General features: G+C 52.1%; 1 protein-coding gene across 1 annotated transcript; it reads left to right on the top strand.

Moving 5' to 3' along the window:
* Nucleotides 1-236: 236 nt before the first annotated feature.
* Nucleotides 237-21,318, top strand: NES (nestin). The gene is made up of 4 exons (XM_032792104.2): nucleotides 237-1,392; nucleotides 8,805-8,929; nucleotides 12,650-12,723; nucleotides 15,028-21,318. Exons 1-4 carry the CDS (start codon nucleotides 589-591, stop codon nucleotides 19,314-19,316), a joined length of 5,292 nt encoding a protein of 1,763 aa, XP_032647995.1. The 5' UTR covers nucleotides 237-588; the 3' UTR covers nucleotides 19,317-21,318.
* The last annotated feature ends 2,278 nt before the right edge of the window (nucleotides 21,319-23,596 follow it).

Here is a 23,596-nt window from a genome sequence, read left to right as displayed (position 1 = left end):
TTTTTTTAAAAAGAGAACAACTTGGAAAATGTCTTAGAATTTCCTCCCACCTTGCTTCGCCCTGCTCTAATTAACGGGTGGGGAGGGGACTTGGACGTAGGTACACAGGAGGAAGGTAGCCGAGCCCAGGCGTCCTGATTCCCAGCCCGTTGCCTTATGCACTGCCTCTTTTCCTATCGATTTCTTCCCCCCTCCCTGGCTTTCCCAAGCCATCTCTCCTGCCTGGGACACCCTGGCAGTTTAAGCTGAGCCCCTGCTTGGGGCATGCTTCAGCCTCTCCATCAGTGGTTAAAGTGTCTCGCTCCAAAGCGGAGTCATGCATCTGGGGCACTGAAGGGATGTTGCACCCTCCCCAGCCAGCACTGGCCGACTTGCTTCTCAGAAATGTGCCTGGGCTGAAGCCATCCCAGGCAGCAATGGGTTAAAGCCCACTTCATGCTCTCACTGACTTTCAGGGGCCTCCCACTCGGCAGCCCCGGAGTATGAATAGCTCAGCTCTGTTCCCTTCCCAGCCACTTGCTCCCTTCTGTTTCCTCTCCATCCAGCAGACCACGTTCTTGGCAAGCAGCGCCGGGAGTGGACCAGAGCATGGAGGGCTTCCTGGCAGCCCGAGCCCTAGGGGAGGAATCCCTCCAGATGTGGGACCTCAACAAGCGTCTGGAAGCCTACTTGGCCCGGGTCAAGTTCCTGGAAGAGGAGAATGAGCTGCTGAGAGCCGAGATCCAGAATGCGAAGGACAGACCAGCAGAGAGCTCCTGGCGGTGCAAATACGAGGAGGAGCTGAGCGCCTTGAGGGCGACCTTGGATGATGCCTTCAGGGAGAAGCACGCAGCGGAGCTGACCAGAGACAACCTCTCCGAGGAGATCCAGCATGTGAAAAGCCGCTGCCAGAAGGAGCGGGCGGCCCAGGAAGAAGCCAAGAAGCAACTGGCCATGAGCAAAAAGGAGCTGGAGGAGGAGAGACGGGCGCAGATCTGGCTGAGGGAAAGAGCCACCCAGCTGGAGAAGGAAGTGGAGGTGCTGGTGGAAGTTCACGAGGAGGAGAAAGCTGGGCTGGAGCAGGAGATGGTGAGCTTCTCCCAGAGCCTGGAGACCTTCCGTGCCGTGCCGGTGGCTTTCCAGCCCGTGGAGGTGGAGGACTATTCCAAGAGGCTCTCCGAGATCTGGAGGGGAGCGGTGGAGACCTACAAGAGTGAGGTCTCCCAGCTGGAGAGCTCCTTCTGCCAGGCCAAGGAGAATCTCTGGAAGGCGGTGGAAGACAACCGGCAGAACCAGCTGCATCTGCAGCAACTGGAGAAGGAGCTGGCTGGGCTCAAGGCACGGAAGGGGATGCTGGAGGAGAGTCTTTCCAGGCAGTGGCAGGACCAGAGAGGGGAGGCTGAGAAGTTCCAGGTGGGTCAGGGTTCTTCATGCAGGCGGGCGAGGGGGGTGGGAGAAGGGAGAGCGAACACCATGCGCTTACAGAGCCATTCGCTCCCTACAGACAGCTTGCTGTGCACAGGACCCCTGGCGGGATCTGGAGTGGTTAAAATCAGGGAGCCTGCGGGTCAGGACTCTTGGGTCCCATCCCCATCTCTGGGTGGGAATGTTCTCCAATGATTAGAACCAGGGACAGTGGGAGGCAGGACTCCTGGGTTCTATTCCTATCCCTGGTAGGGAAAGGGGATATGCTGTAGTGGTTACAGCCTGAGGGGGACTGGGAGCCAGGACTCCTGGGTTCTATGCCAGGGAGTGTGATTTAATGGCTACATCCAGGAGGAAGTGGGAGGCAGGACTCCTGGGTTCTAGCCCCACCTCTGGGAGCCTCAGCAGTAAAACCAGCCCCTGTGGATCAGAGCTTTGCACCAGCTTGTGTGTGGGTCAGTGGCTAAGGTACCGGCCTGGAGGCCCAGACTGCCGGGTTCTTCACCTGGCTCTTCCTCTGGGTCACTGCCTCTCTGTGCTTCCACTTCTCCCTCCCTAACAGTGGGACGACGACACTTACCTCCCTCGGTCCATGAGAGTCCAATTAACATTCACAGAGCGGCACTGATGGGGCTGGGAATGGGACGCAGTCCGTGAACTGGATGTCGGTCGAGCTCTGTGATCAACAAGCGACTAATGCAGCCTGGAATCAGGGCTTTCTTAGTGTGTGAACGTGGGACTGTCTGGTGTGGGGGTGAGGGGAAACTCCCAGCAACTCCTGGAATCAGAAACAAAAGCATGTGGCAAGCCCCTGGTTTTGCCAATCTCCGGGTATGGAGCACATGTGGGTGTTCACCTTAACTACTAAACTAGCAGGTGCATCCTGCTTTAAAATCTTGGATCACCTGCGTTCACAGGGAGCTGGGCCATAAATGAGTCCCTTAGAACTCCTGTACAAATCAGCATAACTGATGAGTTTATGGACACAGCTTCTGCTTTGTTCACAGTCGTAGATGATCAGTTCATCCATCCTCGTCACCACAGTATGCAAGTTAGGTTCTCACACTCTGGATCCACCATTGCCCCAGTTAGTGAGTTCATCCCTTTCAGAACGAGAGAGGATACAAACGGCAGGAACCTGGCATGCCGGCTCTGGGGGAAGAGTTTTTCCAAGCATTCTGAAATGAGAGATGCTTCAATTGCTGTCTAGAAAAAAAAAATCCTCCTACCGCAAAATCTCTGTGGGACAAAGGCAGCTGCAGGCTGCAGTGAGCATCTTAGGTTTATGGGAATTTTGAGCAGGAGCCCAGAATCTGGCTGCTTGGAAAGCAGGGGTAACGCCATTGCCTTTAAACCAGTGTAACTAGCGTCAGAACCAGGCCCAGCACGTCAGGTTTGGGGTCCAGGAGGCTGGCTGAGCTCCTGGGGCTGTTTCCAAAATTCAGATCTTGGGGCCGATTCCAAACACCCTCAGCATTCAGAGGTGTGATTGGTCCACGAGGATTTCATGTGGATTCATTTCTGGTTTGGAAGTCCAAGGGCCAAATTCTGATCTCAAATACACTTGTCTAAATCTGCAGGAATTCTACTAACTTTAATGGCGTTAGGGCCAGATTCTGATCTTGGTCACATCCAAGTAAATCTGGAGTAACTAGTAACTAACAGGACTAGGGTCAGATTTTCATCTCAGATACACTGGTATAAATCCAGGGTACCCCTATTGACTTTAATGGAGTTTCTCCAGATTCACGAGATCGGAATCTGGCTCACAAATTGCTGACTGGGCCAGTTTCACAGACCCGGCTCTTTGATTCTCTGATCTCTCCTGCAACGCCATGGAGAATGCTTCAAAATGAACCCTTGTTGAAAGAGACCAGGCCTCATTTGGAAAAGAGATCGAGTTGCCCGTGGCCTCCATATGCCCCCATCATCTTCTAGTCCCAGTTGTCATAGCAGCTGTTTGGTTCAGGTAACTGTGGTCAGAAAATGAGACAAAGGAGGGGAAGAAATCTCGCCTGGTTTGTGCAGCAGAACAGCTGCAAAAATAATTCCGTGTAGAAGGGATGTCGCTGGGTTTTTATCAGCATGGAAGAGGGTCAAGGAATGCTGTGAAAGTTCAGGGCTAAATTTTACTAGGGGCCGCTGGTATGAACAGCCAGGAATTCCCCCCACCTCGCAGCCCTCAGCCTGGTGTGTTAGAGGAATAAAAAAGGGTTCTGGGGTGGGAGGCTGTTTCATGACTGAGGAATGGGGTTAGAACAGTGCAGGGTTTTGGGTTTTTTTAGCCTTCCTCCTGCTGGGTTTGTAGTAGCAGATTTCTACCCTACTCACTCTTCTCTCCCCTCTGGGATCGCTGGCTCCCCAAAAACATGCCTGAACCCCCACAGCCTGGCGTCATCAGCAACCTAGCACTCCAGTCCAGTTCTTTCTTTTCTCGCTCTTCTCTTCTGCCTTTCTTTTCTCTTCCTGGTTTTTCACTCTCACTCATCTTCCTCTTCTGTGTTCTTCCTTTTTCTTTTGTAGGATCTTTCTTTTCTCTTTCTCCTTCATCCCCCCTTCCTTTTTTTCTTTCTTGTTCTTCTCTTCTGCTTTTTTCTCATTCATCCTTCTCTGCTCTTCCTTCTGTCCCTAATCCATGCATGGAAGAATTTATTTTAGTTGCTTCTAAACCTACTGCAGTAGTATTTTCTAATGCCTCTGAGCAGAAACCACAGGCCCTGTGCCCATGGGGGAAGCTATCACTCTCAGCAAGATGTTAGTGTCACTGGATCAGGGGTTCCAGCAGCCTTGTTGGTTTCACATTTTGGGCAGAACATGACTAGGCCAGGCAGCATGTCTCTTCCCCTCCCTCCCTCAGCCCATTGGATTGAGGAGGAAGAGATCATTAGTGATGACTTACGATCCCCTCATTCCTATCCCTCGAGAAGGAAGAGTGAGTGATGATTTCCTGTATGGAGAAAGGACGGTGAGAAATCTGATAGGAGAACTTGGCTGGGGACCAGCGGCATGCATGCAAACCACATCCCAGATTGCACAGACGGGTCCTGAGCAAGCGAAGAGGCACATGGGAAAGAGTCATTCGAGACAGAGGAGCTATGATCTGAGCTGGGGAGAGGGCTCGCTGGCAGCGTTTCAGGGCATGGGAGTAGGTGACCAATAGCAAGTGTGAAAAATCGCGGGGGGATGGAAATAGGCACCCATGTATTCCCAGATCTGCCACTAACCAACCTGACCTCAGTCAAGTCACTCCCTCCTTCTGTGCCTCAGTTTCCCCATCTGACAGATGGGGATAATGACACCAGCCTCCTTTGCAATCTGCCAGCACAGTCTCCCCCATGCTTGATACCAGCATATATTGCATTGCTGCAAACTCTGGCTTCGCAGCAGCTCTACCTTCCTACGGTACAGGCTTGCTTTATAAGGACAGCTGCCTCAATGATTCTGACTGGGAGTCAGGCCTCAGGATAGCAGGGAAGGGAAAGGCTGAAAAGACCAAGTGTGAAAACCTCCAGAGAGAAGGAAGAGAGCCCAGCGCAGGGTGAAAGGATGGTGCAGTAGCTGATGTCCTAACCTGCCACTGGGGAAAGCTGGTTTCAGCTCCCTGCTCTGCTACAGTTTTCCAGTGTGACCTGGGGTAAGTCACTTTGTCTCAGTGGGTTGGGTGTTCTAAGGTATTTAGGTACCTTGTGGGATTTGCAGATGTCTAAGCAGATTAGGTCCCACTGAAATGCGGGGCCTGGGGGATGGTGCATTGGACTGGGACCCAGGAGATCTGGTGGGACACAGAGACCCAGTATACTGCTTGCACAGCGTTTATCCAGAAAGTGTCTTGTAAGGTATCCAGTGAAAGCCGGTGACACACTGGTCACGAATATCCTTGTGAAATGTAGGTATTAATGCTGTATGAGGACTTATGAATACTCACTGATATTATGCTTTGAAGTCTGTTGCCAAACACGGAGAAAAAGAGGGTTTTTTCCAGACAAGAGGGAAGATCGTTCTCTCATAAGAACGTCAGAACGGCCATGCTGTGTCAGACCAATGGTCCATCCAGCCCAGCATCCTGTCTTTTGACAGTAGCCAATGCCAGATGCTTCAGAGGGAGTGAACAGAACAGGGTAATTTTGAGTGATCCATCCCCTGTCATCCAGACCCAGCTTCTGCTAGTTGGAGATGTAGCGACACTTGGAGCATGGGCTTGACTCTACTCTAGATTAAGCATTGGGAAACCAATACAAGTCAAACGCCATTTGCATGTAAGTCAACAGAAAAAGACAGGCTCCATGGGGGGAAGGGATGTGCAATCAGCATGGGAAGACATTGGAGGCTAAACCGACACTGGGGTTGTCTTGTCTCTGGGTCAAAACGGTGAGTTTGGGGGAAAGAGAAGGAGAAGGAAAAAGATTTGCAGTTATCCGTTTCCCCGAGGAACACTCCAGGCGGAGGGGAGTGATTCATGAAAAATCTGCTGCTTTTCTGTCAAATCAAGATCCAACCTCTGGCTAGAGCAGTTTTCTTGCCCTCAAAGTCCTTTTGCAAAAGACTGCAGCTTCCTAATGTTACGTTTATCCTCTTAGAAGCTTGTTTTACTTTTGTTCTATTGTCTCCAGTTCTGTTTCCGCTGGCCTTTCTCGGTGTCCCTGAAAACTCTCTTTGTTAACAGGCTTCCTTGTTTTATCATAAGTAGATCTCAACGCCGTAATACGAAGCCTAGTGTGAATTCTTAGTTGAATCAAACAAGCCGGTGTGGGCGCTGACTCTTTGGAGACAGCGAGGTTGGTAACTGCTGTGAGCGTCCAGTGACGGGGGCTAGATGCTCGGTGGGGGGGAATGCTCGTTTGTGAGGTTCAGGAATTGGGGTGCACTGAACGTTACCTGCAAGGCAAAGTAAGATCTGGCACAGGACTGAGAAGTTTGTCCGGGGTGGCTGACAGACTGGGATGACAGGGAGTTGTCACCCAGTTGAACGTCAGCAAAGTTCTCTCCCGCAGAGGCGGGGGGTTTACATGGTGCCCTTCAAGAAAGCGTCGTGTCTGGGTCCAATTCCTGTCACTGCTGGGGCAAGTCACGTCCCTGCTCCGTGCCTTAGTTTTCCCATCTGTAAAATGGGGATTGTGACACTGACCTGCTTTGTAAAGTGCTTTGAGATCTAGGGACGGAGACGCTCTAATTAGGAGCCAGGGCTTATTGTTATCTTTCTGCACCGAAGTCACTTTGGAAATCTGACTCTCGGCACTTCAGCTTCCCATCCGTGAAATGAGAGAATAGCACTTCCCCACTGCAGAGGGATGAATTCATTCATGATCATAGAAGGAGACTGGGTAGATTACCTAAGGGGGGATGACCCCCTACAATGGAGATTGGAGCTGGGGGAGCCCCTGGGATGGGGGCGCCTGGGGCACAGGCCTTTGTGTTTCTCTGTACTCCTCACTCCTGTTCCACTGCGGTCTCCCATCACTGTCGCCACACGCCGAGCAGCCCACTGAGGCATGCGAGGAGCCGAACTGACCTATTGATCCTTTCACTCTCCGGCTTCTGATTTAGATGCTAATGAACACTTGGTGGCTACAAAAGACGGTGCCAGCACTGCCCACCCACCCCCAGACATTGTTCTCTGAGGCCAGGCCGGCGCCCCAAGACTGGGACAATAGACCCAGCCTTAACCCCTCACCCGCCACTGCCTGTGGCTTTTGAGCTAGGCACTCCCTGTGTAATAATAACCCCGAGCTCCTTGTGTCTGTAGCGCTCTAAGCTCTTTACACAATGGGTGGGGGTGTAATATTCACCTCCCCCATTGAACAGCTGGGGAAACTGAGGCACGCAGGGGTGGAGGGGCTTAGATGAGGTCCCACTGCAAAGCCGCAGTAGAGCAATGGCTAGATCCCAGTTCTTTGGCATCCCAGGCAGATGCCTTATTTACTGGAGGACGCTGTTTCCTTGGTAGGGTTGGCAGAGGGTAGATCCCCCTGTATGTCTGCCCTTCTCTGGTTTGGGGGTGATGGGGCATATACGGCCCGATCCTGGGTGATGCTAAGAGCTCTCCTGTCCGAGTGACAGAAGCAGGCCCTGAATGGTCTAGCATGTCCTTTAATGTCCCTGATCATGGTTGGGGGTGGAACTTTTGATATCTGGAGAGGGTGGAATGGGACGGGCTTGACGCAAGACTTCAGTCTCTGTAGGTAACAAAGAGAAGGGGGAGCGGTAACTTGATTGCGATCTGTAGGTACCTACATGGGGAACGAATGGGCTCTTCAATCTAGCAGAGGAAGGTCTGACTCGAGCCAATGGCTGGAAGTTGAAGCCGGACAAATTCAGACTGGAAATAAAGCGTCAGTTTCTAGCCATGACAGTAATTAACCCTGGGAACCATTTATCCCAGGGTGGGATGGGTTCTCCATCACTGGCGATGTTTAGCTCAAGGTGGGACGTTTTTCTAAAAGACCCACCCTAGGGAATACTTTGGGGCAGGTCTCCGGCCCGAGCTATCCAGGGGATCAGATGAACATAGTGGTCCCTTCAGGCCTGGGATTCTAGGACTGGGGGGTGGGGCCAGACAGGATCCCTGCAGTGGGGAGGAAGGTGCCCATGGGTCAGCCCTGAAATTGGAGAGACAAAGTGACGGCACCTAACCCCCAAGGAGCTGCCGTCTGATGGAGCAACCCTGCCCACTGTGTTTCACCACAGCTCCCCCTCCCAGTGCTGGGGGGCCCAGCGCTCAAGACTGAGGATGCTCAGAGCTGAGCCCCAACGCTAACGCTAACTGTTTCCTCAGAGCACTGCAAGGAGCATGGGGCAGCGGGTGGGGTGTTAGCCAGGGGCAGCTCTAGGTATTTTCCCGCCCCAAGCATGGCAGGCAGGTTGCCTTCGGCGGCATGCCTGCGGGAGGTCCTCGGTCCCGCAGATTTGGTGGCAGCCTGCGGGAGGTCTGCCAAAGTCGCGGGACCAGCAGATCCTCTGCAGGCATGCTGCCGAAGGCAACCTGCCTGCCACCCGCGCGGGGACCAGCAGAGCGCCCCCCGTGGCTTGCTGCCCCAGGCACGTGCTTGGCGTGCTGGTGCCTGGAGTCACCCCTGCTGTTAGCCTAGCACCCAGGAGAGCTGGGTGGAAGTCCCTGCTTTGCCACAGACTCCCGGCGTGACCTTGGGACTGTCCCTTCGCCTCTGTGCACCTCCGTTCCCATCGGCCCAATGGCAATAGCAGCGTGGCCCTGCCTCGCAGAGAGATGTACTTTGCAGGTACTGGCAGAAGGGGAGCTGAGTTAGTTTCTTAGATTCCAGTCGAGCAGATCTTCATTAGTGGGAGGCTTTGGTCTTGGGGAGTTAGTGGGCACAGTCCCAAAGCGCTGCTGGGGTCACTCGCCAGCGCCCTGACCGTTGCTCCCTTCTGCTTGTCATCTCTAGCTGGCCCTCGAGTCTCTGGAGCAGGAGAAAGAGGCCCTGGGAGTCCAGATTGCTCACGTCCTGGAGGACAGACAGCAGCTCATGCACCTGAAGATGTCCCTTGGTCTGGAGGTGGCAACATACAGGTGAGTTGTTCCCCCTTCGGCCATGGGCAGCGCTCTCCCCTCTGAGTCAGTGGTGACCACAATGCCTCAGCATGGCGCTGGGGGGCGCTGTGGTGCAGCGAGTGGGGTGAGCAGGTCAGTAGGGGGCGCTCTCCTCTCTGGGTCAGTGCAGACCCCAGTGTCCCAGCCTGGCACTAGGGGGCGCTGTGCTGCAGGGACAGGGGTGGTGGCTCAGTAGGGGGCGCTCTCCTCTCTGGGTCAGTGCAGACCCCAGTGTCCCAGCCTGGCACTAGGGGGCGCTGTGCTGCAGAGAGTGGGGTGGGTGGGTCAGTAGGGGGCGCTCTCCCCTCTGAACTTCTCCTGGCCCCACAGCCCCAGCATGGGAGGTCATTTTGCTTCCGAAAACTCCGGGTCTGATCCTCGTCACCAGCCCCAATGTCTCCCCACACACACACTTTGCGCTTCAGAAACTAACTCTAGGAGCTGGAGGAGCATTTTCCCCCCAGCAGCCACTCAGTCCATGCTGAGGCTGCCGAGCTGGTTGCTGTCGGGACCCCCACATGCACTAGGAAATGGAGCGATGCCAGCTCCTTTCACCCAAGTGACAGCTAGCCCTGGCACGTCAGTCATCCGCACAGTCTCCCCGCCAATGCTGGGCAACCAGGACAGAGCAGGGCTTCAGAGTACCCAGCTTCTAGGGAAGTGGAGGCTTCTCCACCTCTTGAAATCTTCACATCTCTGGAAGCTGCTTTAGCCAAACACGAGGTTTGGGGCTCAGGTTGGGGGTAGCTGGGGGAGAGTCTCTGGGGCAGGCCAATGCTGCTTTGATTCACTCCTGCTTCCCTCTTGTTTGTGTGTGGCCCGGAAAGGCAGGTAATGGGCTGTGCTACTTGCTAATGAGGAGACGGCTCATTAACTGGGCCAGTGAGCTCACATGGTCAAGGCGGCTCAGCGAGGATGCAGATGGAGCTGCGAGTGTTTTCAGCTGCTCTCCACCCCTTCCTGCAGCAGGCCAGGCCAGTCAGCTGGTACCGAGCAGACCAGGTGGCTTCGGGAATCAGTTGGGTGAGGAAGGAGAGGATGGTGGAGCAGAGTAGCACAGGCTCTGGTGTGCTGATGGTAGGACATGTCTAGGTTGGATATCAGGAAACACTATTTCACTAGGTGGGAGGTGAAGCACTGGAATGGGTTACCTAGGGAGGTGGTGGAATCTCATTCCTTAGAGGATATTAAGGTCAGGCTTGACAAAGCCCTGGGACGATTTAACTGGGGATTGGAACTGCTTAGTTCAGCCACGCTGGGTTAGACTAAAGGTCCATCTATCCCAGTATCCTGTCTTCTGACAGTGGCCAGTGCCAGGTGCCCCAGAGGGAATGAACAGAACAGGGAATTACCAAGTGATCCATCCCCTGTCGCTCATTCCCAGCTTCTGGCAAACAGAGGTGGGGACACCATCCCTGCCCATCCTGGCTAATAGCCATTGATGGACCTATCCTCCATCAATGTATCTAGTTCTTTTTTGAACCCTGTTATAGTCTTGGCCTTCACAACATCCTCTGGCAAGGAGTTCCACAAGTTGACTTTGTGCTGGGTGAAAAAATACGTCCTTTTGTTTGTTTTAAACCTGCTGCCTATTAAGCCTTCCAAGGCTTGGCCGACACAGAAAAGTTAGGTCGGTATGGCTCCATCGGTGTGAAAAAAACACACTCCTGACAGTGTTCCTGTCTCCACAGAAAAACCCCTTATGTTGGCAGAGGCTGCATCTACACTACGGGACTCTGCCAAGCCTTCTCTGTACATTGCAATCAACATTGCAATGATGCTCAGGGTTATGAAAAATTCATCCCCCTGGGGGCTGTAGTTAAGCCGACCTGCTTCTTACTGTAGACAGGGCTGGATGGATGGAAGAATTCTTCTGTTGCCCTAGCTACTGCCTCTCCAAGGGCCAGATTAACTGCACTGACAGAAAAACCCCTTCCATCACTGTAGCAAGCGTCTACTCCCACTGTTGCACCCACAGTGCAGACGTGAAAAAAGCCAGGAGCCGCAGCTCTCTGTGGGTGAGAATGAAGCGTGTGCAGATATGGAGCCTCCAGACCTCACAAGAGTTTGAGTGGTTTGATTTGGGTTTGTTTTTTTTTTTTGAAAAGCCCCTTTTGCAAAAGGATTAAGAAATAAATAAATACATGAAACGTGGCATTTATTGGCCGGTTGCAAAAGGCGCCTTTGGCTTTATTGTCTGTTTCTCTGCTCCCTCCCTCCCTTCGCAAAGGACATTCCCTGGGAACCCGCTGGCTAGCTGCATTCCTGCCCCCACCTTCCCCATCCAGATGGCTCCCAGACAAATGTACAGTTGGGAGGGGAGGGATTAGCATGAGAATAGTGTCTTCCCCGGACAGGGGGGAGCCCCTCCAGGACTAGCCATTATGTCATCGAGGGCCTGGGTCTCAAGAATAGGTGGCTCTGCCCTAGCGCTGCAGAGCGGGGTAGTGTGGTGTGCATGGGTGGTATTGTGGGGGGGTGAAAGGGGGCGGGTGAGCAGGCAGGGGGGTGAGCAGCAGGGTGACCAGACAGCAAGTGTGAAAAATCAGAACAGGAGTGGAGGGGTAATAGGAGCCGATATAAGAAAAAGACCCCAAAATCGGGACTGTCCCTATAAAATCGGCCCATCTGGTTGCCCTAGGGGGCGGTTGGAGGGGAGAGTTCTATTTTGCAAAGGAGAAAGGGAGCGCACTCAGCGTTGCAAAGCGCGTCCCTCGGGCAAAGTTGCCTGGTTGAGGGTCCCGTGATGACCCATGTCGCAGCGCATAAGGGCCCCCAGGGTTACGGTGAACATGGGGGTTGTGATGGTGCCCTGGCAGTCACAGTGCATCCATCAGCGCTGAGGCTCTGGCTGGGAGTGAAGATCTTGTGGGGGAGGGGCAGCAAGAGACACCCCTCCTTCCGGGCACGTTCCAGCTAGCAGACAGCGTGAGAGGCAGGATGGGTTAGTGGTCAGAACACTCGCTGGATTCTGTGTCTGGCTCTGCCACAAACTTCCTATGTGAGCTTGGGCGAGTCGTGTAGCTGTTGTGTGCCTCAGTTTCCCTATGTGTCGCACTGCCCTGCCTCGCTATGGGACAGAGGAGGGAGGATGTGAGACTTCCGAGTTGCTCTGAGTTTTCAGACATGCCTAAGGCCAGGTCCATGCTGGGAGCCTGTGTCCGTGCAGTCAATACGACAAGACAGAAGCGGGGCGAGGGGTGACAACCCCTTCCTCAGTTTACTCTGTTCTTTTTACAACCTCTCTCCAGGATGGGGGGGTGACCATCCCCCAGTTACTTTCCCTTTCTGGGCTTCAGTTTCCTCCTTGATGAAATGGAGCAAAACTGGATCCTTTCACCTTGCGTTCCTTTGAATTTCAGTGGCAGCGCTTTGTGTTTGATTCGCCCCCCTGGGATGATTCTTCCACCTTAGGACGGGCTCCGTACTTATTTAGATGGGTTTTTGGTTTTTTTCCTACTGCTATTTATCGCTTCAGCCCACCGCTGGGTCTTGTGGCAGACCCACTGCCCTGCGATGGCTGGAGAGGTGACAGCACCCATCCCTCCCCGCCCAACTGAAGCATGTCAGGGCACAACTTATATGGGCCTCTTACAGTGTCTACGTACAGCACCTTGCACAGCAGGGTCTGGTCTCAGGTGGGGCTTCAGGGAGCTGCCGTACTCCATGAATAATACGGCATCTGATTGTTCCTTTCAGGACGCTCCTGGAAGCTGAGAGCAGCAGGCTGCAAATGCCTTCAGCAGAGTACAAACTGGTCAATGGGTTCAGAGGTAAGATGGTTTCCTCCTCCCCGCCAGCTCCCGTACGCCGTCTGGGCCTTGCCTGGTACGTAGGCCAGCCCTGCCGCACCATGCCGTGAACCGGAGGGCTCCAGAGCTAGCAGCATGAGCTGCTGCCGCTTGATCTCGCCAGCCAAGGCTCTGTGGCTACCTCCACGCTGCAATCGAAAATCCCGCGGTGCCGAATCTCGGATCCCCAGTCAATCGCCTCAGGTTCGCAGGGCTCAGGCTAAAACTTGCATTGTCGACGTTCGGGCCCGGACTCTGAGCCCCACCCTCTCGCGGGGTCCCCTGCAGCCCAAGCCCCAGACAGACGGCCATGCCACCGGTCTTTGCAGTGTTGACGTAGCTCATAGGTGTCACCTACATATCCACTGTGGGTCGGTCACAGATGGAACACACACGGCACACGCTGACCAGTGCAGACACGCCTGCTTTCCTGTTCTGGGACAGTAGCATCTCATCCCTGAGGAGTGTGAACAAAGCCTGTGGGATTCTCAGAGGATCCGATGGGAAGCACCCTTGTAACATCCCCCACGGTGGAGGATGGGGGTACAGGAAGTAGAATGGGGATCTTTAGTTATTTCATCTAATTTCCCTCCCCCATTTATAAAATTGCCAGCCCCAAGCTTCCAAAACCAGGAGTCAGCCCTCTCCAAAAAAAACCCCAAAATCATGAGATTGGCTAAAAATCATGATTATTTTTTGTAAATGCTATTTTTGAGGTTCTCTGTATTCTCCTTCTGGTTTTTGAGTCTTTAGGGCTTATGCTTCCAAGGTTTTCTCTGCAACTACGAAGGTTAGAAACCCTTTTTTCCCAAATGAAAGCTGAGATTCTCACATAATCACAGGACTCCTGGAGCTGGGGCTTTAAGGAAAACACCAGGTATCTCAAGATTTGCCATAATAGCACAGGAGTTGGCCTCAACCACACCTAGGGCGTTGGGAGGTGTAATAGGTGTCGGTTGAATGCTGACTTGCATCTGATGGAGGATACTTGACAAGGTATTATTGTTTGGATTCCTCTGGATGAAAAGGTTATTAACCCTTTGAAGCTAGCATCTAGGGGAGATACTACAATGTAATTCTAAGCACTCAGAGTAGGCATCATTCACATTTTTAAAAGATCTTATGCATTTTTGTTTTCAATTACTGTTAAGTAACAAGCTGCCACTATGCCCACCTGAGTAGGACAGAGTCATCTTCCTTGTGTATATAAAAAAAATTGATTTTTTTAAGTTTTATCCATATATTCTGCTTTAGTTACAGCTGTACCACCTTGTTAAATGTCAATAGGATTGCAAGGGAGGGTAGAGTTTGGGTCTTAATCCTCCCATCCCATACCTGATTGCTTGAGTAGCATTCTTGTGCGCTGTCACACAGCTGCTTCGTTCCACCCCAGAGGTGGCTGCATTCCAAAGATGGGCAATCCTTCGATGCCTGCGGGGCAAAACTCATCCTTGGGCCCAACATCCACAACAAGTTCTTTTCACCACTTAAGTCTCACTTAAGGCTTCAAAATAGTTGAGATTCAAGTGGTGCTGGCCCACGGCTGTGGGGTGAATTTTACCCACCGTTTGTAGGAAAGATGCCAGAGGTGCCAACTCTGTGGGTGCTCCGGGATTGGAGCACCCAAGAAAAAAAATAGTGGGTGCTTAGCACCCACCAGTGGGCCCTGCTGATCAGCTCCTCCCTCCCCACACACCCGCCAGCACCTCCTGTCTGCTGCAGATCAGCTGTTCAGGAGAGGAGGGGGACAGGAAGAGGTGGAGAAAGGGCAGGGCATGCTCAGGGGAGGGCGGGGAATGGAGCAGGAAGAGGTGGGGGCAGTAGAGAGGGGGCGGGAAGAGGTGGGGTGGGGGTGGAGCCTTGGGGGATGGAGTGGAGTGGGAGGCGGGGTCTGGGGCAGAGTGGGGGTCCAGCACCCCAGGGGAAATCAGAAAGTCACCGCCTCTGAAAGACGTTAAATAAAAATAATCCCTGTGGTATAAGCAGCTGCAGCTCTATTGGAGTCATGCATTTGACTGAAGTCTCTTTCCAAAAAGACAGCCAGTCTTCACCTGAAGGCATTCAGAGATGGAGGATACACCACTTCCTTTGGTAGTTTGTTCCAAGAGGCCATCGCCCTCGCTCTCATGCCTTCTAACTGGAATTTGTCTGGTTTCAGCCTCCGGACTTCAGCTCCCGGTCTGCTTCTCTTTGCTAACTCTTTACCCATTGAGTAGCTGGTGTTTTCTCCCTGGGGATACCCTTCGGGATATTGACTCTGCTTGTTTTCCTCTGTGCTCTTTGCAGATGCCAAGCTGGAAGTGAGTAACAGCAAACTCCAAGCCATGACGCCCGAGACCAGGCGACTGGTTTCCTGGGACCACCGACTGAGCCCCACCACCTTCCAGAAGGGAGAGAGCAAGACACAGCTACTGAGAAACCAAATCGACTCCCCCAAGCTGCAAGCTGCCGCTGTGCTCCCCAAAAGCGATGGCCCCGTTGCTAGAGAGTTCCAGAAAATCAACTCAGTCCTTCAGTCCCCACTCCTGAAAAGTACCAAGGCTGTGAGGGATACCGCCGCTCCGGGCCATTCAATCCCCTTCACGCTGGGCTCATCCCACGCCAGAGAGATGATCGAAGCTGCCAAAGCAGAGATGGTGGCCCACTCTTTCTCCCAGGAGCCTTTCGAGAGGCTTGACTCCATGTGCTCCGCAGTGCCAGAGCCACGGCCGGTGGGACGGTCCGATCCAGACATGGAATGCAGGAGCCCAACAGCAGAAGGTGGAGATCTACCTGGAAGCCAGGTGGAAGCAGGTGATGTTGGCCAGGAGGATGAATGTCATGAGGAAGCCAGGAAAGAGGTCGAGAAAGATCCCAGTGAAGAATCACCTGGGAAGCTGGGTCCCGAGGATTCGCTTTGTCCCAGGCAGCTGGTCAACGAAGCATTGGAAGATGCACCGAAGGAAATAATAGATCGCACCGAACCAGCTGTGGACTCCAGCCCTCTGCAAACAGATAAGGCCCCAAACGACGTGCAATCTTATGTCTGTTCTCCCCTGGAAGAGGCTTATGGGCTAGCTGCTTCTCCCAGCGCAGAGGTATTGGAAGAAGGGAAGAAGACTGAGTATGAAGGCCAGATGGAAGCCAGTCATCCAGCAGAGCAGCTCAAGGCCGTCAAAGGCACCGAAGCCACCGATGAAATGGACAGTGGCCTAGAGCCCCATTTTGAAGAGGAGACCAGGGAAGCAGCCATCCAGGAGCTCCCAGATGTGAAAAGTTCTGCTCAGCAGTACGGAGAAGAGTCACAGTCAGGGCTGGGTCCTTCCACCAAGCAGAATGAAGAAAGCATCCCTGATATTCTAGCCACCGAGGGAAGGCCTGAAATAGAGACCAGGGAGGAAGTGAGATCTTGGAAGCAGAATGAGAGTCAAGAAGAAGAGACACCAAGGTCACAGAGTGCAGACTTGTGTGGGGAGACCGATGCAGTTTGCAAGAGCACAGAGCAGGGAGGTCCATTAGATGAAGGTGGGCTGGTTTTAATGGGGGCAGAGGGAAAGAGTTGGGAGGCTGGGATAAGTGGCCACAGTCACTTAGCTGCTGCGGAAGGGAATGTGGAAGAGTTTGACCATGGAGAAGAAGACCTTGAGGTGGTGAGCACAGAAGCGTTGCATCTGTCAGAAGACGAGGAAAGGCGAGAGCTCTGGAGCCCTTCCAGGGAGAATGAAGAAGACAACTTCCAAGCAGAGATGCTGGAAAGTGAATTTCTGCAGGCAGAAAGACAAGCGACTCAAGCTTTTCCCATGGAAAGTCAGCCAGCTTTAGTCGTGGAAAGCCCCGAAGAAGAGCATCTTAATGGCGCTGAGCAGGAAAAGTTTGAACAGCAGGAAATGTCACTTCATGAGACTGATGCCGCAGTTGGACAGGACAGGAGGAAAGAGACGTTCTCCGACCGTGAGCTCTTGGGAATCAAAGAGGCCATCTTTGGGGATGAGACTATGTCAAAGGCTGAAGAAAACATCCTGTGGGATGAAACCCTGGACAGAACAAGAGGGGACAGTGAAGAACACAAGGCAAAGCTGGAAGAGGAAACTTTGGGATGCAACGATCTCAGCGCAGATGAGAACGGCGTGAGACATGAAAACTTAAAGCAGGAGAAAGATACCTTGGAGGAGGAGATTGGGGACCTGCAAGAGAACGGCTTTGAGCAAGACATTACGCTGGCCAAGGAGGGTCTGGAGAATGTTCAGAAACTGGAGTCCTTGGGCAGAGAGGAAAACGTGGAAGAAGACTATCAAGGGCACCTGCCAAAGGAGCAGGAAGGGGAGGGTAAGGAAGATGCAGCGGGCTATCCAGAAACAGGGGAAGCTACTGACATTGCTTTGCAAGAATCAGCCTGGGCAGACACTTTAATGACCAGCACAGGAGTAACAGAAAATGAACATGAGCAGATAAAGAGCAGTTTGGATGCAGAGATGGCAGAAATAATGGGAGATGATGATGATGATGATGCAGATCACTTTATAGACAGTGAGCATCCAGTGTCACACAGCGAAGCGGAGCAGGAGGCCAGCCCCAGCATGGAGCTGATGGAAGAAGACCATTACAGCAGCGAAAGAGAGCATGAGGACATCCAGAGCCAACCTGCCCCACAGCTTGGAGACTCCCCAAGCCATGAAATCAGTGATGAATTGACCGAGGTGCTGAAGGAGCCTTGGGAGAAGGTAGATGTCTCGGGTGAAGCTGAGGGAGAACTCTGCCAAGAACCTAAAAGGCCAGAGAACATAGACATGGCCTCCCAGGCACCAGGTGACTCTTCAGAATCTGAGGACTCCCTGGGATCCCTGGAGGATGTCTCTCCCAATGCCTCCCAAAAAATGGAAGGGATGGAAGAAGAATTGGAAAGTGGCAAGAGGATTATGTTGGAGGAAACACTGCCAGATAGCACACCCCTGCGCTTCTATGAAAAGGAGGTTCTGGCTGAGGCCACGTCCAACCAACAGCCTCCAGTAAGTGATGACGGTGGAGATTCACCACCAGCCCCCGAAAGCACTGCAGTTTCCCCAGATGACGTAGAACAGCTAGAAAGCAGGGCCGCACCAACAAGCTCCCAAGAGAAGGAAAGCAATGAGGAGGATGAATCTGGCCCTGGGTTGGCAAGAACATCAGAGCACGCAGAGGAAGAACGAGGTTATTTCATGGTTTCGGCACCCAGCCAAGAGACACCCAGTCTGGAGGAAGCTGAGGTTTCAGAAGACTTTGAAGAAATCAAGGTCGAAACATCAAATCTCACCGAAGAAGATCCAGAAATGGTCATGGCGCAGTCTGAAGTGCCAAGGGATGAGAGACTCTTTGAGGCTGAATCAGAGAAGGAGGCGGAAGGAACCGTCGAACAGGAGAGCAACGCAGGCAAAGAAAGCGAGGGTGGAGAGTTTCCTCCAGAGGAGAGCAAGCCCCACCGCTCGGATTTCACCTGGGAGCCAGAAAAGGAGGATGGTTTCCCAACCAAAGCAAGCGACAGCAGCAGCATTGCAGGTGGTGCTCAAACAGAGAGTGAGGGAATGTTGGATGCTTCCAAGCCTGGTGAAGATGTTCAGAAGGTTTCTCCGTTGACCAGCACGGATGACCTAGGAGAGATTCTGTTGGAAGGGCAACTGCCTCTTATCCAGAAAGGAAGCCCAGATTCTAGCAGCCCTCTCTCCTCTGAGGATGAGTCACCCAATGTCACCCAAGCCCATCCGGGTTCTGATCCAGAGGTCAGCGGAGGACTTCACCCCGGACAGCCAAAGGATGCTACAGAGATGAATCAAAGTGGCATGGACCACTCCATGGAGACGGTAGCAAAAATTCCAGCAGATGTCATGAAAGACTCAGACATCCTGGAGATTGTAGAGCAAGCTCTGGAGTTTAACCAAGAGCTGATGCTGGGCGCGAGGTTTTTGGAGCTGCACGCTGGAGATGAACAGCAGGCGGTAGGCAGAATTGATGTCTCAGACCAGACCCAGGAGGTGGGGAGAGACGGCGGCATGAGTGAGACAGGGGATCTGCAGGAGACTCTCCTGGACTCCTCACCACAATCCAAGGAACTGACGACATCCAGCCACATGTGGACAGAGACCAATGCCAATGGAGAACTGAATGGGCTGCATGGAGAGCAGATATTGAATGGGATCTCAGACCTGCAGCCACTCACCGATCAGAACGACTGTGCAAAATCCAGAGGGCACGAGGTGAGCTCTTCTGGGGATGAATTCTTTGGGAAGGTCACCATCACCCAGGAATTGCACGGAGAGGAACCAGAGGCCTTCCCCATCTTGGAAACGATGCTAAGTCAGAGCCCGTTGCAAACGCCAGACTACGAAGGAGGCCACGAAGCTGAAGAAGAGCACCCCAAGAAAGACCAGGTCTCCGATGAAACCGACAACAGCAAATTTGCTGACATAATGCAGAGTGCTCACATGCAAAGACAGGACCTTGAGGCTCAGACCATCTCCGTCCCATCCCCTTTCGGAGACGATGTCTTTCACCTGGGACCCAGCCAGCATCTGAAATTCCAGCTCAAAGATGATCAGGAATCATGGTCTTCAGAAGATGACTGAAAGGATCTGAGGACACACTGACCATAGACACATCACAGCCGTTACTTCAGCTCAAGTGAAAGCATGTAATTGTAGGGCAGATGTGGTACCTTCAACCCGGTCTTCTCTAATAGATGGCCCTCTTCTAAACTTAAAATAGGCCATTTTCTATTGACAATCGGAAGCAGCATTTAGGAAATTTACCCTTGTAACACTTACCAATTTGGTAATGATTTTTTTTTAACACACGTGTTTGGATTTTCTTTTTAAACACTTGAGAATTAAATTCCAGTGTTCTGTAGAATGTAGCAAAGTAGAATCAGGGGCTTGGGGTTCAGTCCTGTCTCCGTGGGGTACATAGTTCACGGAGAGTAACACACAAGCTCTACATTGCTGTATGCATTGGTGACATCCATTCCCAGCCCTGGGAAAATTCACCCTTTGGCTGCAACATGGAGGCTTTTAGGACTGGGAGGAATGCACCAATGTGATTTTTTTAATTACTTTTTTCATCCAACAAATCACACACTGGACCTGAATCTCAATTATACTATGGCCACTTTACATCACTCTGGAAGTGCAGAACTAGTATTCACATCCCTAGTAAGGCCTCATTACATCAGCAGGCCTTAGAGTAAATAAGAATCAGGCTCATTTTCCCTCCTCCATGGCTGCTCAAAATTGTTTAATTTCCATCTTCTGGTTTGTCTGTTTGCTTTGTTTACAAAGGTATTTAATTGACAGGCTGTGTCTTTACAAGACCTTCACTGCCTTTTGTTTTTTGTAATCTAAATAATTACAGTCCATTGGCTTGTGAATGGGGAAAATGACCTCAATCCACCAAAAATACATTCTGACAGCACTTGCAAAGGAGCTACAAAGGCTGCAGTTGCTTTCACACGCCAGGTCTAGAGAGCCATCCAACGTCCTTTTAGGACAATGCTCCTCTTAGAGCAATGAAGGTCTCTGAGCCGGGGTTATCTTATCCATTTCCAGCATCAGATGTGAAATACACCAGCCAAGAGAGAAATCATCACCCAGAGTAAGCCAGGGCTCAATTCTACATGGTCCTTTTTGCCCCTTGAAACACACTACGTTTGAAAGAGTGTTTCCGGGAATCATGGTTGGGTATTGGCCAAGATAACAATACAGGATACAGCTGAGACAACCACCTGTATCTTTACCTCTAGTTTTAATGAGGATTCCAGGAACTCAGCTGAGCTTGAAGGCAAAAATTTTTCCAGGGCATCTTCCTCACTTGTTGTAAACACCTTGCCAGATCTGTCCTGTGTACCTGCACCCCCTACCTGCAGTGATCAGACAGTTCTGCCTTAGGGGAATGGGAGACACACTGCATGCTGGTTAGATTCACACATTGACCTGCATATATGCAGGGTTAGAGCCTCAGCTGGTGTATATCCTATCTCCTTTGAAGTCAATGGACCAGATCCCCAGTGGGTGTATATCGGCATTGCTCCCTCAGAGCCTGTGGAGAAACAGCCATTTACCCCAGCTGAAGATATGGCCCAACACATCCAAAATGGCTCGTTATCTCCCTTCTTGTCGATCTAACAAAGATCCTGTACGAAACAGCCTAATCACATTGATTTAGGGCTAGCTCCCTCTTCCGCACTGATCGTGAATGGGTGATGGTCACTCAGATGCTTCACCAAGGGAGGAAACGACTGTTTTGGAGTTTATCCAACTCATTCATTGCTAGTCCTGATCCGAGAAAGAATGAGACCTTTTTTTCTTTTCTTCCCTGTGCTGAACTATCACTGAGCGTGCAGGGCTGCTGTCGGTTCTGGGAAGTATATGAAGATGATACAGTGTAACCCAAAGATGAGTGGACTCCTCTGCAGGCTGGTTGCTTTGGATGAAGCGGACGGTGCAGATCAGCCGCTCCCACCAAGTTTTCTGCTCTGCTGCCATGTCCTCTACGCTCATAAAACCAGCCGAGGCGTGCCCCATGAGCCTCGCAATGTATTCTGTACCTCGTCTATCCTTTAATAAAGCAACTGGCTTCCCACCTCAATGGTTCAGTGTCTTGCCCTTTAATTGTCCCATAACATTTCAAAGCAATATACCAACCTGCTTAGTGAGTCTGGACACTCCACAGACATTTGTTCCCGGTCACAGAGGCTGAACCCTAATTGCAAACATTTGTGGTGTGTCTACATTAGTGATCTCTCTGGGGCAGGGCATGGCTTTTTTGTTCTGTGTTTGTGCAGCACCTTGCACCATGGGGGCCATGACCAGAGCCCCCAGGGTACTGGCGCAATACAAGTTATAAATCCCAGTTGCTAAAATTAAGTTACTTGGCAATCAATTAGTTGAGTTAAAACACCAGCAAAAACTCTAGCCTAGATAACCCCTCGGTAAAACTGCTGCCAACAAAGTGGAATGAAAGTCACCTATGATTCCGCAGCATCTTCCCCAGCCCAGCAAGACTTTCACTTGGAGTGAAGCTCTTCTGTGTGGGCCCGGGGGGAGGATTCCACTCTCTGTGCTAAGAGCCCTGGGAAAAGCTCCATGGAATTTGAGTGGAACGTGAGTAACATCTAGGGGTGACGTCATCTCTGTCTTTTGATCTTCTGCAAGTGACAGCCTCCTTAAAGAGTCTTAGTAATCCTTCCCTCATGTTTTCTCTCACAGCGGCCACTGTTTACCTGCCCCCACCAGCTCCTAGACATCTGCTGTGTGTTTAGGAAGCAGAGACAAAGGGCTGTTTATTGACGTACCTAGACAATATTCCCACACTCTCCCTTCAGGGTGCTACCTGTGGATAATTCCAGGACTCACCTCAATTTCTCAGTGTCAGTGGGATTTTAAGGCAAGCCAAGAGTTGTTCTGGGCATGGGGAGGCTGGAGCAGTAGCAGGATCATAGAGGGTGCGGCCCGGGCTTCAGTGATCCAACGTGATGCCACCAGGTGCAATGCACCAGCATATGCTTTATTGCAGCGGGCTAATCTGAGCAGATTCACGCAGGGGCTGGAGAGAGAAGGATTAGATAGATTTCAGAGCTGAGCTTGTATCTGCTAGAGCATATTGGGCTGTCCCGAAAACATCCCTGGTACCGAGCCAAGAGGCATTCTCTACCCTGAGGGGTTACCCCAGTTCTGCCATCCGTGTAACTTCACCCAAAGCAGGGCAGGCTTCTGGATTGTATGCCTCCGTTCAGCTGACGCCTGTTACCCCAGCCTCTCCTGGAGTGAACTCCTTATTTATCTGCCCCCCATCAGCATAGTATCTGACACCTCACAATTTAAATGCATTCACTGGTATCATCCCTGTTTTATAGGTGGTGAAATTAAGGTCTAGAGATCTTCACATGTATTTAGGCCCCTGATTCCCATGACTTGCCCTAGATCACACAGGAAACGTGATCGAACACGGACTGGTACCCAGGTCTCCCCCGTCCTAGGCTCGGGCCCTAACCACTGGACCATCTTTCCTCCCACTTGGCCTCACACCCACATATCGATGATGTTTAATTCCCAGCCATTGCCCTGCTTAGGCGTCAATCCTCAGATGGGTTGCTCAAGGGGTCAGAGGAGAGAAGTGCTGCTAAAGCTGTGAACAGAGGGGTCATTGTGGGGCTGGTCCTCAGATCCGGATCCAGCCCTGCCTGGCGTTAACTTCCCCTCGCTTCCCAAGGGAATGAAGCTAGTTTGGAATAAGCATACCCAGGCATGGAGTTAATCAGGAGTAGCTGCCCTTGTACAAGCCCATCGTGTAAAAGCCAGGCCTCAGTTTCCCTACTGTAGAATGGCGATGGTACCTCTCAGAGGTGTGGTCAGGGTCACTCTATTGATTCCCTCTACATATAGAAACTGATGAAGGAGAGCTGGGACTTGCAGCTGCCTCAGTGATCTCCGAGCCAAACTGATTCCTGCAGAATCACCCTCAGGGTAATCGAATGCCAGGCCAGCGGAGACTGGCGGGTGGGAGATTCCAAACCCAGCTATTTGTGAGCGCCGCTTGGAAGCGCCATGACAGGGTGCGTTTGATTTAGCCATGAGACAGCAGAATGCAGCTGCTATTTCTACAGAGCCATGGGAAGGATGCCTGGCTGGCTGCCTGCAAGATGTGTCATCTGGAATGGGCTGATGCAACTCACCCAGGAGTGAGGATGTACTTTAAGAGGCAGGAAGATCAGTGAGATTCCGCTTTTCCCCTCCTCTCGGCCATCCCCCTGGTAGGATAGAAGATGATGCTGCAGCCTGCAGGAGGGGAGTAACTAGGCGAGGGTCTCTGGCCTGTGATATACAGGACAGACTGGATGATGCAGCCTATGCAT

The sequence above is a fragment of the Chelonoidis abingdonii genome, chromosome 11 (assembly GCF_003597395.2).
Source record: "Chelonoidis abingdonii isolate Lonesome George chromosome 11, CheloAbing_2.0, whole genome shotgun sequence".
Classification (NCBI taxonomy): domain Eukaryota; kingdom Metazoa; phylum Chordata; order Testudines; family Testudinidae; genus Chelonoidis; species Chelonoidis abingdonii.
This window is presented reverse-complemented; position numbering and strand designations above follow the sequence as displayed.